The sequence below is a fragment of the Henningerozyma blattae genome, chromosome 9, assembly GCF_000315915.1.
Source record: "Henningerozyma blattae CBS 6284 chromosome 9, complete genome".
Classification (NCBI taxonomy): domain Eukaryota; kingdom Fungi; phylum Ascomycota; class Saccharomycetes; order Saccharomycetales; family Saccharomycetaceae; genus Henningerozyma; species Henningerozyma blattae.
In genome coordinates this window covers 762,692-784,440 of record NC_020193.1, presented here as the reverse complement: position 1 = coordinate 784,440, position 21,749 = coordinate 762,692, and the positions used below count along the sequence as shown (strand labels likewise).

At 32.7% G+C, this 21,749-nt stretch overlaps 10 protein-coding genes across 10 annotated transcripts; 7 read left to right on the top strand and 3 right to left on the bottom strand.

Annotated features, from left to right (window-relative positions):
- Positions 1 to 911: 911 nt before the first annotated feature.
- Positions 912 to 3,179, top strand: POX1 (acyl-CoA oxidase; the record flags this gene model as incomplete). The annotated part of the gene is made up of 1 exon (XM_004182450.1): positions 912 to 3,179. One exon carries the CDS (start codon positions 912 to 914, stop codon positions 3,177 to 3,179), a length of 2,268 nt encoding a protein of 755 aa, XP_004182498.1.
- A 1,086-nt stretch (positions 3,180 to 4,265) lies between these two features.
- TBLA0I03230 (CDP-alcohol phosphatidyltransferase family protein) lies at positions 4,266 to 5,111 on the top strand (the record flags this gene model as incomplete). Its single annotated transcript, XM_004182449.1, has 1 exon — positions 4,266 to 5,111. The coding sequence occupies one exon, from the start codon at positions 4,266 to 4,268 to the stop codon at positions 5,109 to 5,111; it is 846 nt and encodes a 281-aa protein (XP_004182497.1).
- A 741-nt stretch (positions 5,112 to 5,852) lies between these two features.
- Positions 5,853 to 7,814, bottom strand: KEX1 (serine-type carboxypeptidase; the record flags this gene model as incomplete). The annotated part of the gene is made up of 1 exon (XM_004182448.1): positions 5,853 to 7,814. The coding sequence occupies one exon, from the start codon at positions 7,812 to 7,814 to the stop codon at positions 5,853 to 5,855; it is 1,962 nt and encodes a 653-aa protein (XP_004182496.1).
- A 361-nt stretch (positions 7,815 to 8,175) lies between these two features.
- TBLA0I03210 (glycogen/starch/alpha-glucan phosphorylase) lies at positions 8,176 to 10,902 on the bottom strand (the record flags this gene model as incomplete). Its single annotated transcript, XM_004182447.1, has 1 exon — positions 8,176 to 10,902. The coding sequence occupies one exon, from the start codon at positions 10,900 to 10,902 to the stop codon at positions 8,176 to 8,178; it is 2,727 nt and encodes a 908-aa protein (XP_004182495.1).
- A 1,887-nt stretch (positions 10,903 to 12,789) lies between these two features.
- TMA64 (Tma64p) lies at positions 12,790 to 14,481 on the top strand (the record flags this gene model as incomplete). Its single annotated transcript, XM_004182446.1, has 1 exon — positions 12,790 to 14,481. The coding sequence occupies one exon, from the start codon at positions 12,790 to 12,792 to the stop codon at positions 14,479 to 14,481; it is 1,692 nt and encodes a 563-aa protein (XP_004182494.1).
- A 292-nt stretch (positions 14,482 to 14,773) lies between these two features.
- On the top strand, positions 14,774 to 15,499 carry MRPL1 (mitochondrial 54S ribosomal protein uL1m; the record flags this gene model as incomplete). The annotated part of the gene is made up of 1 exon (XM_004182445.1): positions 14,774 to 15,499. The coding sequence occupies one exon, from the start codon at positions 14,774 to 14,776 to the stop codon at positions 15,497 to 15,499; it is 726 nt and encodes a 241-aa protein (XP_004182493.1).
- Positions 15,500 to 15,703: 204 nt separating this feature from the next.
- Positions 15,704 to 16,807, bottom strand: URA4 (dihydroorotase; the record flags this gene model as incomplete). The annotated part of the gene is made up of 1 exon (XM_004182444.1): positions 15,704 to 16,807. The coding sequence occupies one exon, from the start codon at positions 16,805 to 16,807 to the stop codon at positions 15,704 to 15,706; it is 1,104 nt and encodes a 367-aa protein (XP_004182492.1).
- Positions 16,808 to 17,314: 507 nt separating this feature from the next.
- On the top strand, positions 17,315 to 18,904 carry DPH2 (2-(3-amino-3-carboxypropyl)histidine synthase; the record flags this gene model as incomplete). Its single annotated transcript, XM_004182443.1, has 1 exon — positions 17,315 to 18,904. One exon carries the CDS (start codon positions 17,315 to 17,317, stop codon positions 18,902 to 18,904), a length of 1,590 nt encoding a protein of 529 aa, XP_004182491.1.
- A 394-nt stretch (positions 18,905 to 19,298) lies between these two features.
- CNB1 (calcineurin regulatory subunit B) lies at positions 19,299 to 19,826 on the top strand (the record flags this gene model as incomplete). Its single annotated transcript, XM_004182442.1, has 1 exon — positions 19,299 to 19,826. The coding sequence occupies one exon, from the start codon at positions 19,299 to 19,301 to the stop codon at positions 19,824 to 19,826; it is 528 nt and encodes a 175-aa protein (XP_004182490.1).
- A 492-nt stretch (positions 19,827 to 20,318) lies between these two features.
- CDC73 (Cdc73p) lies at positions 20,319 to 21,521 on the top strand (the record flags this gene model as incomplete). The annotated part of the gene is made up of 1 exon (XM_004182441.1): positions 20,319 to 21,521. One exon carries the CDS (start codon positions 20,319 to 20,321, stop codon positions 21,519 to 21,521), a length of 1,203 nt encoding a protein of 400 aa, XP_004182489.1.
- Positions 21,522 to 21,749: the final 228 nt, after the last annotated feature.

Sequence of the window (21,749 nt, the reverse complement as noted above, 5' to 3'; positions counted from 1 at the left end):
CCTAATAGATATTGAATATTGAATATTGAATGAAATTTGAAATTTGAAATTTGAAACTAGAATTAGTTTTCCTTAATATGTTGTTTTCGATCTCTCTCCCTAGGCCGAGATTGGCAGTACCGAGAAGGACCCGTAGTGACCACATACCCAATTAGGTAATTTTACACACAAATAACTGCCTGCGGACCCCACTAAGCATAGCGGGAAATTTGAAATCCGAGAATTAGGGTTGTGGTGTGATAATGTTAGGGTTATACTCGGGTTTCTTTTAGGGTTATGTCTGTCCTAGAACAAGGTCACATGATCCAAAAAAGCCAAAGATCACAACACACGAAAGTATCGGAGTTAGATGTTTTAATCCCGAAACGCACCTGACCTATTTCGGATTGGCGGGTGACTCCGCCCAGTGAGTTTCCCCAAAAGGCAAATTTCCCACTCGTGCCAAACACGTGTTCGGCGGTCGGGTTTAATCCTCGTTTTCCGCGGAACTCCGACGATCAGGACATTCTTATTTCTTACTCGGCCAATTACCCCGCAAAATAGCTCCTCTTTGTGATTCTCCGCCTTATTACTGGGCCCTGTGTTAATGACTACAAGGTTGTTGGGGTAACTCCCCTGTTTATTGAGAGGCTGAAACGTATTTTACAAAACAGATAGGCAAATATATATACAAGGAAATGGAAAAGTATATAAAAAGCGATTGATTTCTTGGTTTAACTTTCCCCGTTGATCTTTCCTCGTTAATCTTTCTTCATTAATCATTTTTATTTTTATTTTTATTTTTATTTTATTTTTTTTTGTTCTGTTAATCCTTCTTTTGTTATTACATTTTATTCTCCTTACAAATTTCTATATTTTTTATAACAAAACTAACAAACAACAACAACTAGAACTTACTATAACTTACCCAGATGACTAGAGGCTCCACTGTAAATCCAGACTCACCAGTCTTCAATCCGAAGAAATTTCTCGCTACAGAACGTGACAACTCTAAAATCAATATCACACAATTGAACCATTTTTTAGAATCTACCCCAGAAAATAGCAGACTGGTTCGATCGTTAATCGATCAAATAGTCAATGACCCAATCTTGAAAACACAAACCAATTATTATGATAATGAAATATTAAAAGAAAGGGAACAGACTCTAAAAAAAATCGCGAGATTATCGTTGTATATGGAACAAGATATTAAAACAGTCCGCCATTCATTCCGTAATAAAGATTTACTTAAATCCTTACAAGACGAACAAGAAAATGCAAACACACTGACTAACAAAGATATTTCCATCTTTGATAAGAGATTATCTTTAATTGCAATGATCGATCCACAATTGAGCACAAGAGTAGGTGTTCATTTGGGTCTATTCGGTAATTGTATCAAAGGGAATGGTACTGATGAACAAATCAAATATTGGCTACAAACTAAAGGTGCTCTTTTCATAAAGGGGATATATGGGTGTTTTGCCATGACAGAATTAGGGCATGGTTCCAATGTGGCTCAAATGCAAACCACGGCTACTTATAATCCTGAGGATGACACGTTTATTATTAATACCCCTAATTTAACAGCCACCAAGTGGTGGATCGGTGGCGCTGCTCATTCAGCAACTCATTCTGTAGCATATTGTAGATTAATTGTCAATGGCAAAGATTACGGTGTCAAGACCTTTGTCGTCCCCTTGAGAAATATCACCACATTTGATTTATTACCTGGCATTTCCATTGGTGATTTGGGGAAGAAAATGGGGCGTGATGGGATTGATAACGGTTGGATTCAATACAAGAATGTGGTTATTCCAAGAGAATACATGTTGAGTAGATTTACAAAAGTGGTTAAAGATCCTCAAACAGGAGTCCCCACAGTCAAAACACAGCCTCAGCTAGATCAAATTTCAGGGTACAGTGCCCTTTTGAGTGGGAGAGTCAATATGGTGATGGATTCCTTCAGATTTGGTTCAAGATTCACTACTATTGCAACACGTTATGCTGTGGGCAGACAACAATTCGCCAATACAAAAGATTCTCCTGAGACCCAGTTGATCAATTATCCATTACATCAATACCGTTTAATTCCTCAAATTGCTATTACTTATTTAATCTCACCTGTAGCATTTGATCTATTGGATAACTATTATACCACATTGGAAGAATTATATACAGCAAGTTCAAACAAATCAAGTTCTGCATCTTTAGATTTGGTTAGTAAGAAATTGAAAAATTTGTTTGTAGATAGTGCAGCTTTAAAGGCCACAAATACATGGTTAGTAGCACAATTGATTGATGAACTAAGACAATCATGTGGTGGTCATGGCTATTCCCAATACAATGGGTTCGGTAAAGGATATAACGATTGGGTGGTTCAATGTACATGGGAAGGGGATAATAATATCTTATCATTAACTGCTGCCAAATCCATTGTCAAGAAATTCGTTGATGCTGCGTTAAAAGGGAAATATAATTCGTCGTTGGATGAGCATTCATTCGATTATTTGAATCCAACAAATATTATGAAAATCATGTCTACTTCTTCTTCACCCTATTTCGAATTTAAGGAAGGGGGCGGAGAAGATGATAATCAAGATTATAGAACCATATGGGGAGTCATGCTAGTCAAATTGATTGCACATATTGCCAAACAGATTAGAAAGACAAATGATCCAGACATGATGTCCAAATCATTGGTGATGGTATCAAAATTTCATTCAATTCAATTAATGTTGAAATGTTTTGAAACTAAATTAAACAACAAGAAAACCTCTGACCCTAAGACAAGAGAGATATTATGGAAACTTTATAAATTGTTTTCATTGTACTTCATCGACAAACATTCTGGTGAATTCCAGCAGTTCAAAATATTAAAACCAGATCAAGTCACAAACGTCATTCAAAAGAAATTGTTGCAATTATTACCTGAAATTAGAACAGAATGTATTGCCCTCACAGATGCTTTTAAGTTACCCGACGAAGTCTTGAATGCTCCAATAGGTTATTACGATGGTGATATCTATCAGAACTATTTTAACGAAATTATCCAAAATAATCCAGTAGAAAAGACAGAAGCTGGTAAGCCACCATACGTGGATCTACTCTTAAAAACATTGCACAGAGGTTACACATTTGACGAAGCTCTGGGTGGATCTTCAGATTCTTCCATACTGGAAAAATTATCCAAATAAATAAAAAAAAAAAAAAGAAGAAAAAATATATATATATATTAAAAACCCACGATGATTCAGTCACTTTCTGTTCCGTGTCCTTGCCTAGAGATACTAACTGAATAAGCCAAGCCTTGATGTCCAATGTTTTTTGTTCAATATAAATATATATATATATTCTAATTGTATGTACTTCGAATCTCACATCTCCAAATTTGAATTTCGAGTTAATAATTGTTTATAATAATGATAATTAATGATTATGATATTTTCAATACTGATATAGCAAATACCTATCGCGTTTTAACTTTCCTATACTCTTGTTAACCACTCCGAAATCTATTTCCTGGAAACCATATATATACAAATTTCCTAGTTAGGAATGACCCTGAATTCGGGCATGAGTCCGATCAATTTCCTCTTATACTTATTTTCCTGGTTGACAAATTTTCCTATTTTTCACAGTTTCCTTTTTTGTTTAAGATCCATTTGTGGGTTCGACTTTCCGCCACAAGGTTTTTCATTTCTTCATTTTTTTAATTTCTTCTTTTCTGGCTTTATTAAAAACCCGCAACACATTCCAGTTTAGGACATTCCATTCTGCAGCCGTTTCTTTAGACCTTCCCGGGTATTTTCGCAGTCAACATTCTCAATCATGTAAGTCTAAGAATAGACTGCAGGGAACAAGGTGAGGTGTACACAGAAAAAGGTGCAGAAAGAGGTTGTGTATCTGAGCCGGTATTAAAATTCGCCAATCAAATCTCCCTATAGTTACGGATACCGGATAGATACAGGAAACAAACGTAATTATAACTGGAAATCTAATCTATTAAGATAATACGTGGTTTCTTTTATTGGCTTTTTATTCTTTATTTGTTCATTTTGTTGACTAAAGAAATTTAATTTCTTGGCTATTGTTTCTGATACATATACTGCAGTGAGGCCTTTGAAAACATTTATATAGAATTAAAGACAAGATGTATTCTTTTTCTTTTTCTTTTGTTACAATTCTTTTTTCTTTCAAAATTTTTTTATTTTTTTAAGAGGCATTTACATTATACCATTAGTATAGACCTTCTCAGACATTCTTATATAAGTATATACGTAATGCCGATTCATGAAAATTTAGAAGACCAATTGTGTAAAAGTTCCGATAGTATGATACTAAGTGCTTCAACAGCTAGTAATGACATTTTAACGACTTCCATGAGTAACAACTATTTGAATACTTCAGCCAGTAATAGCAACGATTTGGCCTCGTCAGACCTATTGGAACTTGGAATCTCACAATTGAATACTTCACAATATTATGAAGTTCGGAAATTTATTAATGATGAGAGGCCGTTCAGTTTAGTTCGAAATTTAAAATTGGCCGATTATGTGACACTTCTTAATGCCATATTGGGTTTTTTTCCTATCATTTATAGTATCAAATTTTCAGTTGCTGATGAACCAAGATTTATCTATGTGTCATATTCCTGCATAACGATAGGGCTTTTATGTGATTTCTTGGATGGTAGAATCGCAAGATGGAATTCACAATCATCTCTAGTGGGTCAAGAGATGGATTCCTTGGCAGACTTAATTTCCTTTGCCATTGCGCCAAGTACAATTGCCTTTGCAGTAGGGTTTCAAACAAACGTCGATATGCTTTGTTTATCTTTTTTCATTGCTTGTGTATTAGCAAGATTAGCAAGATTCAATGTCTCCGTCAATTATTTGCCCAAGGATATCTCTGGTAAATCAAAATACTTCGAAGGATTACCAGCACCAACCTCGGTACTGTTAGTACTATTCATGTATTTTCTAACTTTACGTTCCAAGACGATGGCGTTCTTACCGCTCGGTGTAGCTTTCGATTCTTATATTTTCGAATTCCATCCTTTAGTCCTCGTCTTTGTAATCACAGGATGTGGTATGGTTTCGAAAAGATTAAAAATTCCAAAATTATAAACACAAACATAATATGCCAATATCATTCTCTGGTTATTCATTCAAAAACGCATTATATTCTTCCATTTGTTTAACTTTTCGCATCTTAAAATTACATTTTTTTTTATTGTATGTATACTATTATTTATCCACCTACAAGGTCAAAACTCAATCATTATGTTAACCCCATCTTATTAGATTTTCAGAATCGTTTCGTCCTGTTCTATCCTTGTTTTGTCGCCATTCATATATGCAACTGTTTTTTTTTTTAGACTTTTTTTTTAAAACTTCTTATGTTATGTACTTATGTAAATACTTATCTAATTTACTTCAAGAACTGTTCTATTTTTTTATTTTAAAAATCCTTATTTTCTTTACATTATTGTTCATAAGTTTATCGTTGCTTAGCATCATGAATTACTAAATTGGGTAATACTCAATACAATTTTCCTGAGAATGGCATTTATACTTTTCCTTCACTGAATCTCGGACTTTCATTAAATATGTGGGAAAACCTGAAAAAATCTAAAGTTTAAACTATTAAAAAGGGTATATATAATGGTAATTAATTTATCAAGCATACATATATATGTATATGGGTATAAGTATATAATTTGAGTCACATATTATAGTAATAGGCATATTATTAATAATACATCGCTTGTTTGTAATAGTAGTTAAATTACAAATAAAGCACTGTCAAGCAGTTTATTAATATGTTTTTCTTTTAAAAAAAATGGAGTCTCTATAAAAAAAAACACTCTAGAAATCTCTCATTTCAAATGACTCATCTAAATCAGTAGAAGGAACGCCTGTATAACCATTCTTAGTCCTAGTGGATGACCCCTTGGGATCAAAATCTTGTTCGAAGATAACATCGGGAGTTGCGTCATTACTATCAGTCCAGGAGACTGTTTTGTTATTTTGTTCATCCAAGTTAGTTTTTCTATTTCTTAAGATGGATTGGATGGTGTTTTGTCTAGCTTGGCGGATAATATACCAGAAAATTACCCCAAGTAGTCCAATAGAGAAAAATGATACGAACGCATATCTAGTTCTTTTGTGTTTGTCGTTTTCATCATCATCATCATCATCATTGTCATCATCCGATTCTTCCCCCTCTTCATCTTCTTCTTCGTCAGAGTGATGTCTATCATCTTCTTCGTTGTCATGTTCTTTTTCCGCATTCTTATTATTTTTTTCATGTTCTTCATCTTCCTCATCATCTTCCAATTTTTCCAACAAAAATGCATCAGAAATTATTAATGTATCATTATTTGGATTTTCAATTAAGTCGATATCATTATAAAATATATCTAGAATACCTCTAGTAACAAAAGGTTGATCATATGGTGCCATATGAGATGCATTAGCAATACTAATAAATGTTAAACCTGAATCATATAAAACATAACCAGCAGGTGTTTCTTCTCCTGATATTGAGTCTTTAATCACTAAGTAATAATGTTCTGTTTCCTTACTAAAGCCTTTAGAGTTACCCCATTGAATACCTTTTAAGGAATCTAATACACCTCTATCATTACAAATCAAATCTTTGTCCCCGTTGAATAAAAATACAGATACATCAGAATCAATTAATTCCGGGAAAAGATGGATAGATGGTTTAGAATTTTCATTAGTTAAAGTGTTTTGAACATCAAGATTACATTCTCTCCAAGGCTGTAACTTGGTAGAGTCCAAATTCAAAGCTTCCATGACACCTTCGGTGGAAAAAAAACTAACTGCATTTACAATTTCACTTGGCCAACTCATACCACAGGCTGGGAATGAATCTCTTAAACTATAATCATAAACATTCAAGCATACTTCATTTTCTGGTGTTTCTTCAGACGTATTTTTAGTGTATTCTATAAGTTTATTTATAATAATCTCACATTCAGGATGAGAAAAATTATTTGAATTAACACTGTTGATTGCCTTTTGACAATTTTCATGGGTTTTTAATAAATCTTGAAAGCCTGGGTTATCTTTGGATACTAGATTTTTTTCTAATGCAAAGGGTAAATATGCTAACGATTGAGTATCTGGATCAATCCATCCATTACCAATAAAAATACCCTCCAGATTGTAAGTAACTGAATTTTCAATTTTATTTTGATCCAAGATGGCCTTAGCAACATAAGGGATATATTGCCCAGCATAACTTTCACCAGCAAGAAGTAAATCTTTTTCCAGATCTTCAGGAAATACTGTGAAATACGATTCCAGAAATTGTAGAAAGTTTGAAGCAACTTCATCCAAGTTAGTATCATAATCTTCAAAATTGCCTTGTGAAAACCCAGTTCCTAAAGGTTGATCAACAAATAATAAATCAGCTCTTGTAAACCATGAACCTTGATTTAAGTGAACTTTATTATCAGCTCCTACTCTCAAGGGGCCTAATTCTAGTACAGCTCCATCCATTGATGAGCATCCTGGACCACCATTTAACCAAATTACTATAGAAGGACTATCAAAGTCTGATTTTTGAAATTTCCAAAAGAAATATTCCTCTTTATCAGTGTGATCTCCAGCTAATGGCATTAGCCCCGCATGCATAATAGGAATTGCTGATTTATCATCAATGTTAGATACACCGGGTATTAATTCTGGTATAACCTTAAAACTGTTTTGGTCAGGCAATGAATCTGCAAGTAAGGGGTTAGAAAATACAGAAAGTGCTGATAATACAACCATCACATTAGAAATATAAGAGAACAGCATCTTGATATTTCCTTGGATTGATCAATCTTCAACAAAATACAACGAAACTTTACTTCGTCATTGTTTATTTGTTACTAGATTTTATTGATAAATTATTTTTATAGCTCGACGGCACCTGAAATTCTCCGTAGGGAAACAATCGCAAAATTTCACACAATATGGGTGAAAGGTTCGAGGCACAGAGACATATATCCGCGTCAAAAGGAGATGCATAATTATATAAACATATATGATATTAAACATAAAAAAATAAAAAAATTATATAAATTTGTTTTTATTAGTTTTTTTTTGAGTTATTGTCGAATGAACTTACAATTGGATTTTTTTCGATGTCTGAAATACAAGAAGGTTCAACCCCTTTTTATTCGGGCGTTAATGGCTCAACGTTCCATATAGTGCCAGCATATTCCTCAATGCAACGGTCACTACTAAAGAATCCGACATTTGCAACACTATAAATCGATTTTTTGATCCATTCGGTCCTATTTGAATGGAAAGTTTTGTCAACAAGTTCTTGGGTAGCTAGATAAGAATCGAAATCATCGCTAACCAAATAGTAATCTCCATGTTGAACAATGCTATCCCAAATTGGCTTAAATTCACTAGTATTTTCTTCGGAGAATGTTCCAATAACTAGTTCATGTAAAACCATCTGTAGATTGTCAGATATATTGGTTTTATGAAATTGATGATCATACCTTAATTCTTGTACATTTTCACTTAGATTTCCGAATAAGAATATATTCTCTTCACCAATTTCTCTTGTTATCTCGATATTAGCACCATCAACTGTTCCTATGATTAAACCACCATTCATTACAAATTTCATATTTGAAGTCCCAGAAGCTTCTGTACCTGCAGTAGAGATGTGTTCACTGATATCACTAGCAGGGATGATAATTTCAGCAGCAGATACGTTATAATTTGAAATGAATACCACTTTCAGTAGATCTTGAATTTCTGAATCACGATTAACAACTTCAGCGACAGCATTTATTAATTTAATAATTAATTTTGCCATAAAATAGCCTGGTGCACTTTTCCCGCCAAATACAGATACTTTCCTTGGATAGACTTTTTCAACTTCTTCAAATGATGCTCCCTGTTTGAACATATTTTTCATTGAAAGATACCTATGGATAACACCCAAAATATTCATTTGTTGTCTTTTATATTCATGGATTCTTTTTACTTGAACATCAATAAGAGTGTCATTCAAATGATCCATATTTATAATATGTTCCCCATTATTTTGCTGTTTTATGAAGTTTCCTAATCTCTTTTTATTATTCAATTTAACTTGGTTCCATTTTCTCTGAAAGTTCTCATCATCAACAAAGTCTTGTAGCTTGGTTAGTCTGGGTAAGTCTAGTAGATATTCTTCTTTTACATCTTCATTTAGCGTTCCTGAAATTAGATCAGATAATTCAGGATTACACTGTCTTAACCACCTTCTAGGCGTAATACCATTTGTAACGTTAATAAATTTCGAAGCTCCATAGAATTTTACAAAATCTGCAAAAATGGTAGTTTTAATTAATTCGGAATGTAATTCTGCTACACCATTAACCTTATGTGAACCGACTATGGCTAAATAAGCCATTCTGATTTGTCTTTCAGGTGAACTCTCTTCAATTAAAGAAATTCTTGATAGAAAATCTACGTCCTTAGGGAACTTTTTCTCAACTTGGTTTAAGAAGAACCAATTAATATCGTATATAATTTCCAAGTGTCTTGGTAACATTCTTCCAAACAAACTTATTGGCCATTTTTCAAGTGCTTCCTGCATCACTGTATGATTTGTGTAAGAGAATGTTCCGTTGACAATTTTCCAAGCCTCGTGCCATTCAATTTTTTCTAAATCAATTAGAATCCTCTGTAACTCAACAACTGCAAGAGTTGGGTGCGTATCATTAAGTTGAATTGCCACCTGATCAGGAAATTCAGACCATGGTCTTTGAGTCTTCTTAAATCTTCTGACGATATCATGCAAAGTTGCAGCGCACCAAAAATACTGCTGTTTCAATCTTAATTCCTTACCCTGGAGGAAATTATCGTTTGGGTATAAGCAAGCTGTAATAGCTTCCGCACGCTGTTGCTCTTTGACAGAATTTCTATAATCACCGGAGTTAAACTTAGCAAAATCAAACTCAGTAGTTGGTCTAGCTTCCCATAACCTGAGATTATTCACTGTGGTTGTATTAAAGCCTGGTACCGGAAAATCAAAAGGAACTGCTAATACTCTTTCACCACCAACCCACTGAGATGGATTGAGGGTTGAAGTATCGCCATCCTTTCTGTCAACATAGCCATAAAATGTAACAGGCACTTGAATCTCATTACGTGCTATTTCCCAGGGGTTTCCTTTAGTCAACCAATAGTCAGGGGTCTCAATTTGATAGCCATCAATAATTTTCTGAGCAAAAATTCCATATTTATAGCGCAATCCATAGCCCCATACAGGAATATCTTTTGTAGACATTGAATCCATAAAGCAAGCAGCCAAACGTCCTAAACCACCATTACCCAAGGCAGCATCTGGTTCTTGATTTAATAGGTCCTCTAGATTAAATCCCAAATCTTGTAAAGAATTTTTAATCATTTGCCTAGCTTTTATTGAATCTCCATTCTTCCCATTGTTTTTTGGAATAAAACTAATTTTCATATTTATTAAGGCATTATCCAGAGCCTTACCCATTAAAAATTCAAGAGACATATAATAAACACGTTTGGGGTCTTTTGTCGTCAGTCTCTGCTGAGTTTTGTTCCAATCAATTACTAAATTGTCTTTCAATGATGATGAAGTTGCTTCATAAGCAGCAAAATCGTCACAATTATATAAAGACCTTGCTAAAGTGGTTTCAACATGATTGATAAATCTTGTTTCAAATTCTTCTGCATTCTCAAATTTGGTAACTTGATGTTTGTGCCACAAGTTTCTAGATTGAAGAGGAATGGTTGAGTCAATCGCCTTTATCTCTTGTGGCAAAAATCCCGTCAATCTTCTAGTCAATCTTGGTAGATGTGCAGGATCGGTAAGATCCCCTGCTATCATGTCATTTGTTGTACTGGTACCTTGTGGGGCCATTTTTGTATTGAGTTTGGACCTAGGTTTTGTCAAGAGTTGATGATTATTTCAAGTTAATAGGTAAATGAAGAAAGTAAGTCTTGAAGTTTGCTTTCAGAATATATATATATATATGTAGTTCCTTACTGAGGTATTTTGAAACTCTCTTTCCAAATATACGAAGTGTCACCCATGACTAATGCCTTGTGGGAAATTTTTCTTGCTTTAAACGAATTTTACAATATTATTAGAATTTTGTACAGAAGCAACTGGAGGCAACTAATTATGTGATGCTGGTACATTTCATGGGACATTCCATATTCTAAAATTAGATAATTGTTTGCCAAAGCGTTAAATCAGAAAAGGTTTCGTATATATCCATGTTTATTACATAAAATTTTAATAAGGAAAGGGGTGTTATTTGAAGGTTTGGTGATATTCCCTTAAAAAATAAATGGGTGGCATGAATGAAAATCTTTATAACTAGGTTCTAAATATGGTCAACAGAATCGAAGAGGATAAAGGGTAAAAAATTTATAAGTTGAGAATAAAAAAACGTATTAAGAAATACACCTTTAGGGTGTTTGGATTTTTTTTTTATAAATCTTTTATTGATGCTTAATTGTCAGTTGTAAATTCAATTATAAGTATTATCTTGCAATTGACGTATTCTATTGTTACAAGATTCGCAATATATTCTAAAATATTCTAAAGTATTTGGATATTATTGTTTGTGACATACCACACTACACCTTATGACTATTTTCCTGAAATAAAATATCAGTCAATATAGATCGGTACAAAAAAAACTAAATTTTCCTGTGAAATACTAAAACAGAATATTAATAGAAAATTCTTTTTTGCCAAATATTTTTGGGAAAAATATAGGTAAAAATTTTCTGTTTTGTTTATGAAAAATTAATTTAACTAATTTTTAGGAGAAGGAAACCAAAAAGTAAAATATACCCTAATTCATGCCATACAATGGCCGATTTTAATATATGTTATTAGTATCTCATTTAAAAATTCAAGAAAACATCTTTTTTTTTTTGATTATTTACATCTTCTGTAAATGAGTAATTGTATAGACCAACTCAACGAAAAATAAAAAAGATTGAGTCTCTCAATCCATTTATTTTTCTCTAACAGTTAATTAAATATATTGCTAGAAGATTTTTTCTATCTTATTTGCACAACTATAATTGAGGATTCATTGAAGAGAGTTGTTTATTATATATTGAACAACTTGAATTATTAGTTGGTATAAAAATGTATTTCATGTAATCAGGCTTACTCTAGCAGTAACAACCTCGGAGAGAAGAAGCAGTTTCTTCACGCATATTAAGTCTTCTTAAATAGATTTACTACAAATATTTGCTTTGTTGTGGTTACTAATACTAGACTTCTCATTCGACCTACCTTCCTTTTGCTCGGACAATATTTTGTACATTAAACGATATTGCTATCAAACCATTCACATTACTTCAAGAAAAATAATAATCAGCCCAGTAAAATTATTTAGATATTTGTTTACCTTCCGCCTAGGTATCTGATGACGTTAGTTTGGCCAACGTCATTACAGACTTCAACAACAATTGAGGGTATATAAGCATTTTGATTATAAAATCGGACAATTTATTGGCTAAACGCTATCTATCAGGTAAGTATTACTTGTAGGTATTAAGACTTTAAACATGTAGTTTTTATTGCATTATTGTATATTAAGGAGTCTGCGAATTATTATTCTTGACAAAGCACGTGAAAAATTTTATTATCGCTGGAGTGTAAATTATAACCGACAATTCAAAAAAATGGTTCCCTAAAGCTTGGTAAAAAAAAGTATGAAACATGCTATTTGATTAATATTCTTTATCATTAACATATTATTGGACTTATAATCCTATTATTATGTTTAAGAAGAATTTAACTATTACCACTCTAAGTAATTTGAAGAATTCTGAGTCTAGGAACATTCGCCAAACATGCAGAGATGCGCTATCAAATAATGAATATGAATTCCCAGGCTCTCAGGTTAAACAGACAACATTTGAATCTACTGTGGCAAATGGTGTAATTTATACCGATAGCAACAATGTTCCCATTTGGTTCAAACAAAAATATTCAAACACAATTGTGCCTACAGTTTATACAGCATGGGAATATCCAAACAACATACCTATCATTAGAACACATGACTTTATTATCGAAACTAAAATATTTAATGGTGCAAATTTGATGATACCTGGAACAGTTGGACCTCATGATGAAAGGCTAAAACCAGGAAAGATTTGCGGTATTGCTTCAACCAAAGTACCTGGCACGATTCTTGCAATTGGGCTATGTACATTTGATATGTCTACTGTTGATACTCCTTTAGGAAAGACAGGTGTTGCTGTGGAAGTGCTACATTGGTATAGCGATGAGCTGACAAATATTTTCAAAATCAAACTTAACCCCCCAACAATAATGAATACCTCTAATCTGAAAACTCTCGAATCTATGACACAAGAATCTATGACACAAGAAATCTCTGAAGCTGAATCTGAAGTTAAACCAGATGCACCTTTTAATGATACGTTTACTTCCAACGCCGATGACCTGGCTGAAACTTTAGAACAACTTAGAGTGGAAGATATTGATAATTTCCTAACCCAATCTTTGTATTATACAATCACTCAGGAAACATCCTTACAGCTACCCATTATTTCATCGACATTTGTATCTGGTTATCTCATGAAGAATTTACCGAATGTGGACCATAACCAGGTGAATATTAAGAAGTCTTCCTGGAAGAAAACTGCCAAATTCTTGAAGCATTTCGAAAAAGAAGGTTTCTTAAAATTAAAAGGTAAAGGTGATGATCTAACTATTACAGGCTTCAATAAAGAAAAACCTCAACTCAAAACATTTGTACCTTACAGAATTGGGAAGCCTGCTGGCGCCCTTCCATCAAAGGATAAACAAGACAATAAAAATTTTTTAAAAGTTGTAACTTTGTACTCCCCAAAAAAGAAAAATGACAGCTGTTGGACTGCCTTAGGTCTAACTAGTAAATCATATTTCACAAGTGCAGAAATTACATCAGCTATTCAAGGGTATATTGCAAAAAAGAATTTAGCAAATCCTAAAGACAAAGCAAAAATTTCAATGGATGATGTACTCTTTGATCTAGTTATTACTAATAACAAAGCCAATGCAAATAGAAACATCATGAGATCTCAAGTTGTAGAACCTGTTTTGGTAAATAATTTCCTACTATATCACCAACTGTTTACTCACGATAATATTTCACTATCCAAACACCCTAAAAAAGGCTCACCACCAACAGTGAAAATGGTTACCGAAAAAGTAAAACGTGGTAAAGTTATTACAAGAGTTTCAAACTTTGAAGTATTTAATATTGATGCTAAAGATATGTCAAACGAACTAAAGGTGTTATGTAGCGGTTCTACATCTATTGAGGAGCTTCCTAATGGCTCTGAAGTACAAGTACAAGGGCCTCATGGTGATATAGTAATGGAATATTTTGAAAAGCATGGCATCCCAAGAAAATGGTTTGACTATACCAATAAAGTTAAACCAAAGAAACGTAGGAGTTAAGTATCTTAATTTAACTTCGTTATATTCTCACTTCAGCATATAGCATATAGACATAGTGTGTAATTTAGATATTTTAATATTGATAATAATATTTAGGATTTGCTGTTGCGATTGTTCTGTGCAGAGATAGCCATGAACTTTTATCTTTTTATAAAACCTTCTTTTTCGAAATCTAACAGTCCGGGGACAAGCTCCTAAAAAAAAGCTTTTAAATCTGGAAAACTTGAAGTTACTGCAAAGAAGATACAAGTTTTTAGTAGAGAATATCCATTACTGTAGCTTTCCAATTATAATGTTAACCAAACTAAACTTTACCTTGGCCCGACAATTCCATTGTTCTTCAACATGTTTCAAAGCTCGTATCCTTTCGAAAAATCATCCACTTAAAATGGAGGTCCCTTTAGCCTTACGTTACCTTCGTGCTATCGAATCAGGAAGAAAATCATCTGAACAAACTGTAACGCTACAAACTGTTGTAGCAGCTGCAAGAGGTAATACCCCATTGAGAGGTGAAATTAATTTTCATATGCTAATCAGGAAACCAGTAATAGCAGTATTTACTGAAGACCCTGAACAACATAAAATTGCTAAAGAGATGGGTATTGACATAATAGGGGGCTCTGAACTAATTGATAAGATTGCAAGTGGTGAACAAAAGATAACATTCCAAACTGCCTTTGCGACGACTGATATGGTACAAGATCTAGCTAGAGTAGCACAAAAATTAGGTAAACAAAAAGTTCTACCTCAATTGAAGAAAAAAACTGTCGGTGATAATATTAGGGAATTATTACAAGACAAATTATATGTTGTACCATTTGCAGAAAAGGCTAGTTTTATTAGCTTCCCTGTAGGCAAGTGTAGCTTTACAGATGAAGAAATACTTCGAAATCTAATTAAAGCTAGAGAAGGACTACAAAAAGCTCTTAGGGAACAGAATAATAAAAAACCAAGCACTATTATTAAAGCAACTTTAACAAGCACTCATGGTCCAGGTATAGATATCGATTTATTTTAAACGGCAATGACATCCTTGTAAATATCCAATACTTAATCAACAATTGTATAATAGAATCTATTATTCTAAATGATGGAACAATAAGATCGTCTAATTATCTAGATATGATTATATCACAATTTCTTCTATTAATCTCATTTAAACAGATGTATACAGATACGTAAATAAGAAACTACTGAATGCTTATATAATAAATAATCTCATTCATTTCCATTGAACAATCCAATTAACAGGTTCTTCAGACCTAAATGGAATTACTTCGATGTTTTCCCTTTCGTTTGTAAAACTTTTTGCTATTTTAATATTTTGTTCATCTTTAAGTAGGTAAACATTTTTAACATTTTTATTGGATTTACTCTCTGGGACTCCATAAAATTCTCTACCTGAATCTGTAACAAAAGTTTTTAATATGTCTAACTTTTGTACCTTCTCAAATATGCTTGCAACGTACGCTAAAACATATGGTTGAGTAAATACACCTGCTGCAATTTTATGGGGACCCAATTTTGATGGATTTGTTGGATGTGGGGCAGAATCGGAGCCTAAGAAAAACCATGGCTTACCAGATGTAGCAGCTTCAATTAAAGCAATTCTATCCGTCTCTGTCTTGGCAACTGGTTTACAAAAGTTTAGGGGACAACCAGCCCAGTCATCCATTGTTAACCACAGATGATGAGCTGTAATTGAACCTGCAACAGTAACAGATTTACTGTCCTTAGTTGAGCTGTTAAGCTCATTAATCAATTCAACTGCTTTCTTAGTAGTGCAATGTTCAAGTATGATTTTTAATTTTGGGAAAGTTGCATGCAAAACACGCAATTGAGGTAAAAATAAGGGTTCTGCAGTCATTATATTGACAGTACCCTTGGCATCAGACGGGATTTCACCATGTAAGTTAAGAACCAACCCTTCTTCTTCCATGGCTTTGAAGGTTGGATACAAGGTCTTTAGGCCATCAGGGTTGCTCAAATCAATACCTTGAGAAGAATTAGTGGTGACACCAGCCGGATATAATTTAAATCCATAAATAAAACCAGATTCTTTAGCAGATCTTACTAGATCAGGAGTAGATTCAGTATTTAAGTATAAACTCATTAGAAATTGTGTTGAGGGTGATATATCTTGTAATTTATGATAATATCTACGTGCTTGTTCAACAGTTGTAATTGGAGGGGTTAAGTTAGGCATTACATAAGCTGTGCTGATCCCTCCCTGTTGAACTGTTGGTGTAACTATTTCACACATTTCACCATCACGAAGGTGTACATGCATATCACATGGTTGCCCTAGAAAAATTTCTTCAGTCATTTTAGTCTTTTAGTGATGTCTTACTATTAATAATGTTTGATATTCTTAATGTGATCAGATAAAAAATTAATGTCTAACAACATATATATTATCAAGTAATTTTACAACAAATACACTGCTCATAATATCCGCAAATTCTTTTATAAATTCTTTTCTAAATTCTTAATGAAAAATAATGATGACTACAGATGGTTTTCAAAATAAGTCTATTTAGTGAAAAATACAACTCAGGCGGGACTCGAGTCAACCGGAAAAAAAACTAGCAGCAAGATCTTACTAAGAAAAGAAAAAGTCGGCTATATTTTTTTTAAAACCTTTTTAGGAACGGCTCATCGATTATTTGAAAAAAAAATTCATTATTTACTAGTAAAATGTAAAAACTTGCTTAGAAAAACACAATCTTACAGAACTAATACATATATGAACGCTACAAACATACGCTAGTTTTTTCTTCTAATATATTATTTTCGTCTTTCCAATATTTAAATTGTTAGATATAACGAAATTATGACTAGCAAAGCTCCAGCCTTATCAACTTCTCAAACTGAAGAAACATTCTCTTTCCAAAAGTATGATACCAATGCACATAACAGAGATTACCTGGGTGATTTAGCTTCTTCAGACTTATTCACTGCTATTAAAAATTATTATAATGTAGATAAAATAGCGGATTCGTTGATCGGAACAGATTACAAGCGTGTTACTTTACAATTTCCCGATTCTTTAATCTGTGATTCCAGCATCGTGTTACAATTGCTACAATCAAATCCTAAATTGCAAAACATAAGATTATATACTTTGGCTGATACTGCATATAGCCCATGCTGTGTAGATGAAGTTGCGGCTGAGCATGTTGAAGCTGAATTAGTAATTCACATGGGTGACTCTTGTTTGAACAATGTGTCCAAACTACCAGTAATATATTCATTTGGCATACCAGTAATTGATAAACATGCAGTTATTGAGAAATTTGTTAAATCTTATCCAGAGAAAACTGAAAAAATATGTATCATGGCTAACGCACCATATACAACCTATCTATTAGATATATATGAAGAGTTACTATCCAAAGGTTACACAAATTTAGTTTCTTCTTCAATTGATAAATCCCAATTGGATGAAAATAATATTGTTATTGATGATATTTCAATACCATCTGACTACTCTAAGATTATCAATTTTGGTAAACGTATCATTTACACAAAGACTCCAATATCTGAAGAAGAATTCAATACCCAAGATTATAAATTATTTCATTTTACCAAACCAAGTGATTCATATCTTCTATATTTAACTACAAAATTTAATTCGGTTACTATTATTAATCCAGACTCGCTTGAAATATTTGATGGTCCATTACCTTCCTTGATGAAAAGATACAAATGCATGCATGTGGCTCGTACTGCGGGTACAATTGGTATATTGATTAATACTTTATCATTAGAAAGAACAAATGAATCGGTCAATAAATTAATTTCACTAATTCGTTCCCATGAAAAGAAACATTATCTTTTCGTTGTTGGTAAGCCAAATGTTCCAAAATTAGCTAATTTTGAAGCAATTGATATTTGGTGTGTTGTTGGTTGTAATATGGGTGGTATGATTTTGGATCAAACAAATGAATTCTATAAACCAATAATTACACCATATGAATTAACGTTGGCTCTCGAAGATGAAGTTACTTGGACAGGCGACTGGGTTGTTGACTTTAATAAAGCTCTACAAGATATTGAAATTGAAACTACCGAAGACAGCCAAAAACAAGATAAAAAAGAATATTCAGATGAACCTGAATTTGATGCTGTTAGTGGTAAATTTGTAAGCACATCAAGACCTTTGCGAAACTTAAACTATATCGATATTCAATTAGAAAATGAAGCTACTGATTCAACATCTAAACAACTTGTGCAGAATGTATCTGGAGGAGTTATTGTGAAGGGCACAGTTTCTACCTCTGCGTCTATACTAGCAAATAGGTCCTGGCGTGGTCTAGGCCATGGAGATGATGAGGGTGAAACAGACGATGAAGGTGCAGAAATTGAAGAAGGTATTTCTGGTGTAGCAAGAGGATACGATATGGATAAAGATAAATTGTAAAATTATTTATATTTCTTTAGCATTTCTGTAGTTTTTTTATGCATAATTTTGTGTCCTTTGCTTTGCTATTAACTACGTCATGATAGTAGTTCGATTTAGATATTACAGTTCACCTGATAAGGTATGTAGTTGAGCTTCTTTACCAAGATGTATTTAAGAATAAATTCAGTGTTGACTCGATTTTTTTTGTGGGATCTCTTGTTGCAGTTTCTATTTTAGGAAGAATAATACATTTTGAAAATATCCGGCCCGAGATGTTCAGGGTGAAATAGAAAACTGATTTATTTGCGACTTGTGTGTTAAATCAGCAAAGCCTATAAATCTGTAAAGAAAAAATCGAATCAACACCTAGTTTAATACTTCCTAATAATAACCAAATAACGATATATATAAGATGGGTGCTTCATCATCAAAAATCATAGACACTCTTTTAGAGGATACAAATTTTAACAGGGATGAAATCGAACGACTAAGGAAAAGGTTTATGAAATTGGATAGTGACTCCAATGGCTCAATTGATAGAGAAGAATTTATGAATATACCGGGTGTGTCTTCTAACCCACTAGCAGGCCGTATTATGGAAGTGTTTGATACAGATAATAGTGGAGATGTTGATTTCCAGGAATTCATAACCGGTTTATCAATTTTTAGCGGTAGAGGTAGTAAAGATGATAAACTGAAATTTGCATTTAAAATCTACGATATCGACAATGATGGCTATATATCAAATGGTGAATTATTTGTTGTTTTAAAAATAATGGTGGGTAATAATTTGGATGACGAACAATTACAACAAATTGTTGATAGAACTATCATGGAAAATGACAGTGATGGAGACGGCCATTTAAGTTTCGAAGAATTTAAGAATGCCATTGAAACCACTGAAGTAGCAAAGAGTTTAACGCTAAGATTGAATATCTAATTTTCAAGCCTATTTTTCTAAAACAAAATACATATGTGTAACTGTATTATATTGTGTTTCATATGCCAGATATTTTTGCATTCATTTCATTTGCTCGACGATATTTTGGAAGCCAACAAAATTTCGAAATTCAAATTCAATGATACTATTCTACTAAACTCTATGGTGGAATATTTTACGAACTTTTCATAACATCACATATATGTGTATGTAATATATATATATTTACTAGTCTAATTAAAATTCTTTAATAGGTAGATTATTTTCCAAGAGAAGTTACCCTCTCGGAATCTGAAATTTTACTTCTAAGCTTAAAATGAAAAATAAAAGTAAGAAATACAATCTAATATAAAAATTAATAAAAATAAATTGGGGACAGTAATAAAACCGATAGCTGTATCTTTGCATTGTATTTAACTATACTTATCTTAATCGTAAGTTTGACTACACCATTATATCGTGTGCGTTAATCGGAACTAATTCTAAATAAGAATGTCAAGTACTTTAGAAAAAGTTAGAGATCATTTAAAAAGTGAAGGTGAATATTTCTTTTTAGATTCTTCAAACAATAAAACAACTGATATATTAGAGGCAACTTTATTAAAGTTTCCAAACAATTCTACTAATGGCTTAGAAGAAACGTATCAATTAAATGATGAAACTGAGTTTATGGTCAATTCTAAAAAGGTTCCATTAAGAGTAATTCTTCATTGCTGGATTAATAAGGATTCAAATTCAGCAGAATATTTAGAAGACTGTAAAGCCAAGAATTTAATCAATGTTTCATTTTTATTTAGAAATGATTTAATCAATTGGCTATCTGGCAAATCTGAAACCTCCGCTTATATTCAAAAAATCAATGATTCAAATACAAATATAAATGAAAATGCAACTGTTTTGAGTGAAGACGTAAATGATAATATCAATTCTCCTAGTACACTTACTGCTACAACCTCGATAGATATGAAAACAACACCAACTAATGCACCTTTAGATACAAAATTAAAACGTACACTTGAGCATGAAAGAATATTATTGGATCATAATAAGGAATTACGTGGTTCCAAACCAATTGATTTTGGTTACTTAATTAAGGATGCTGAGTTAAAACTAGTTCATTCAATCAAGTCCTCGCTTAAAAATAAGAAATATCCAGGTAGAGATTCTAGTGGTATATCAAAACATAAACAAAATGCCCATAATAAAAACATACGCATGAAAGATCCAATTATTTTGATACCCTCTGCTGCTTCTTCATTATTTACATTGTCTAATATCAAACAGTTTTTAATTGATGAAAAATATATTAACCCAAGAGATATAGCTTCAAATCACTCAGAACTTGTCACAGTGGAGAAGAAATTCGACAGTTTAGCTAAGCCAGCTAGATTTTTAATTGTAAATAATACTAGAATGTTTACAAAACCTGAATACTGGGAAAGGGTAGTAGCTGTATTCACTACAGGTCACATATGGCAATTTAATAATTATCAATGGAATACCCCACAAGAATTATTTCAACATTGTAAAGGTTATTATTTCTACTTCAACAGTGATACTGTACCACAGCATGTCCAACAGTGGAATGTTTCAAGGGTGGAATTGGATAAGAATAAGAGGTATAAAGATATGGAAGTCGTACGTAACTTCTGGCTAGAGTTGGAAAAAGAATTAACGAGTAGAGGCTACCATTAACTAATAATTCCTGCATTCTATTGATCTATTAGTGTGTATAGATATGTACATATATATATTTATAAGGAAATAAGCTTTTTAGTAAGGCTGCAATATAATTCTTATAATAATGTTTAAAACTGGATTAAGGTATACCAGAGAAAATTGTAAATCCAAATTTATTTCGGAGTAGTTGTTTTATAGGAAAATTCTTACACAAACTTGGCTGTTCGCTTGAGGTAATTGCGA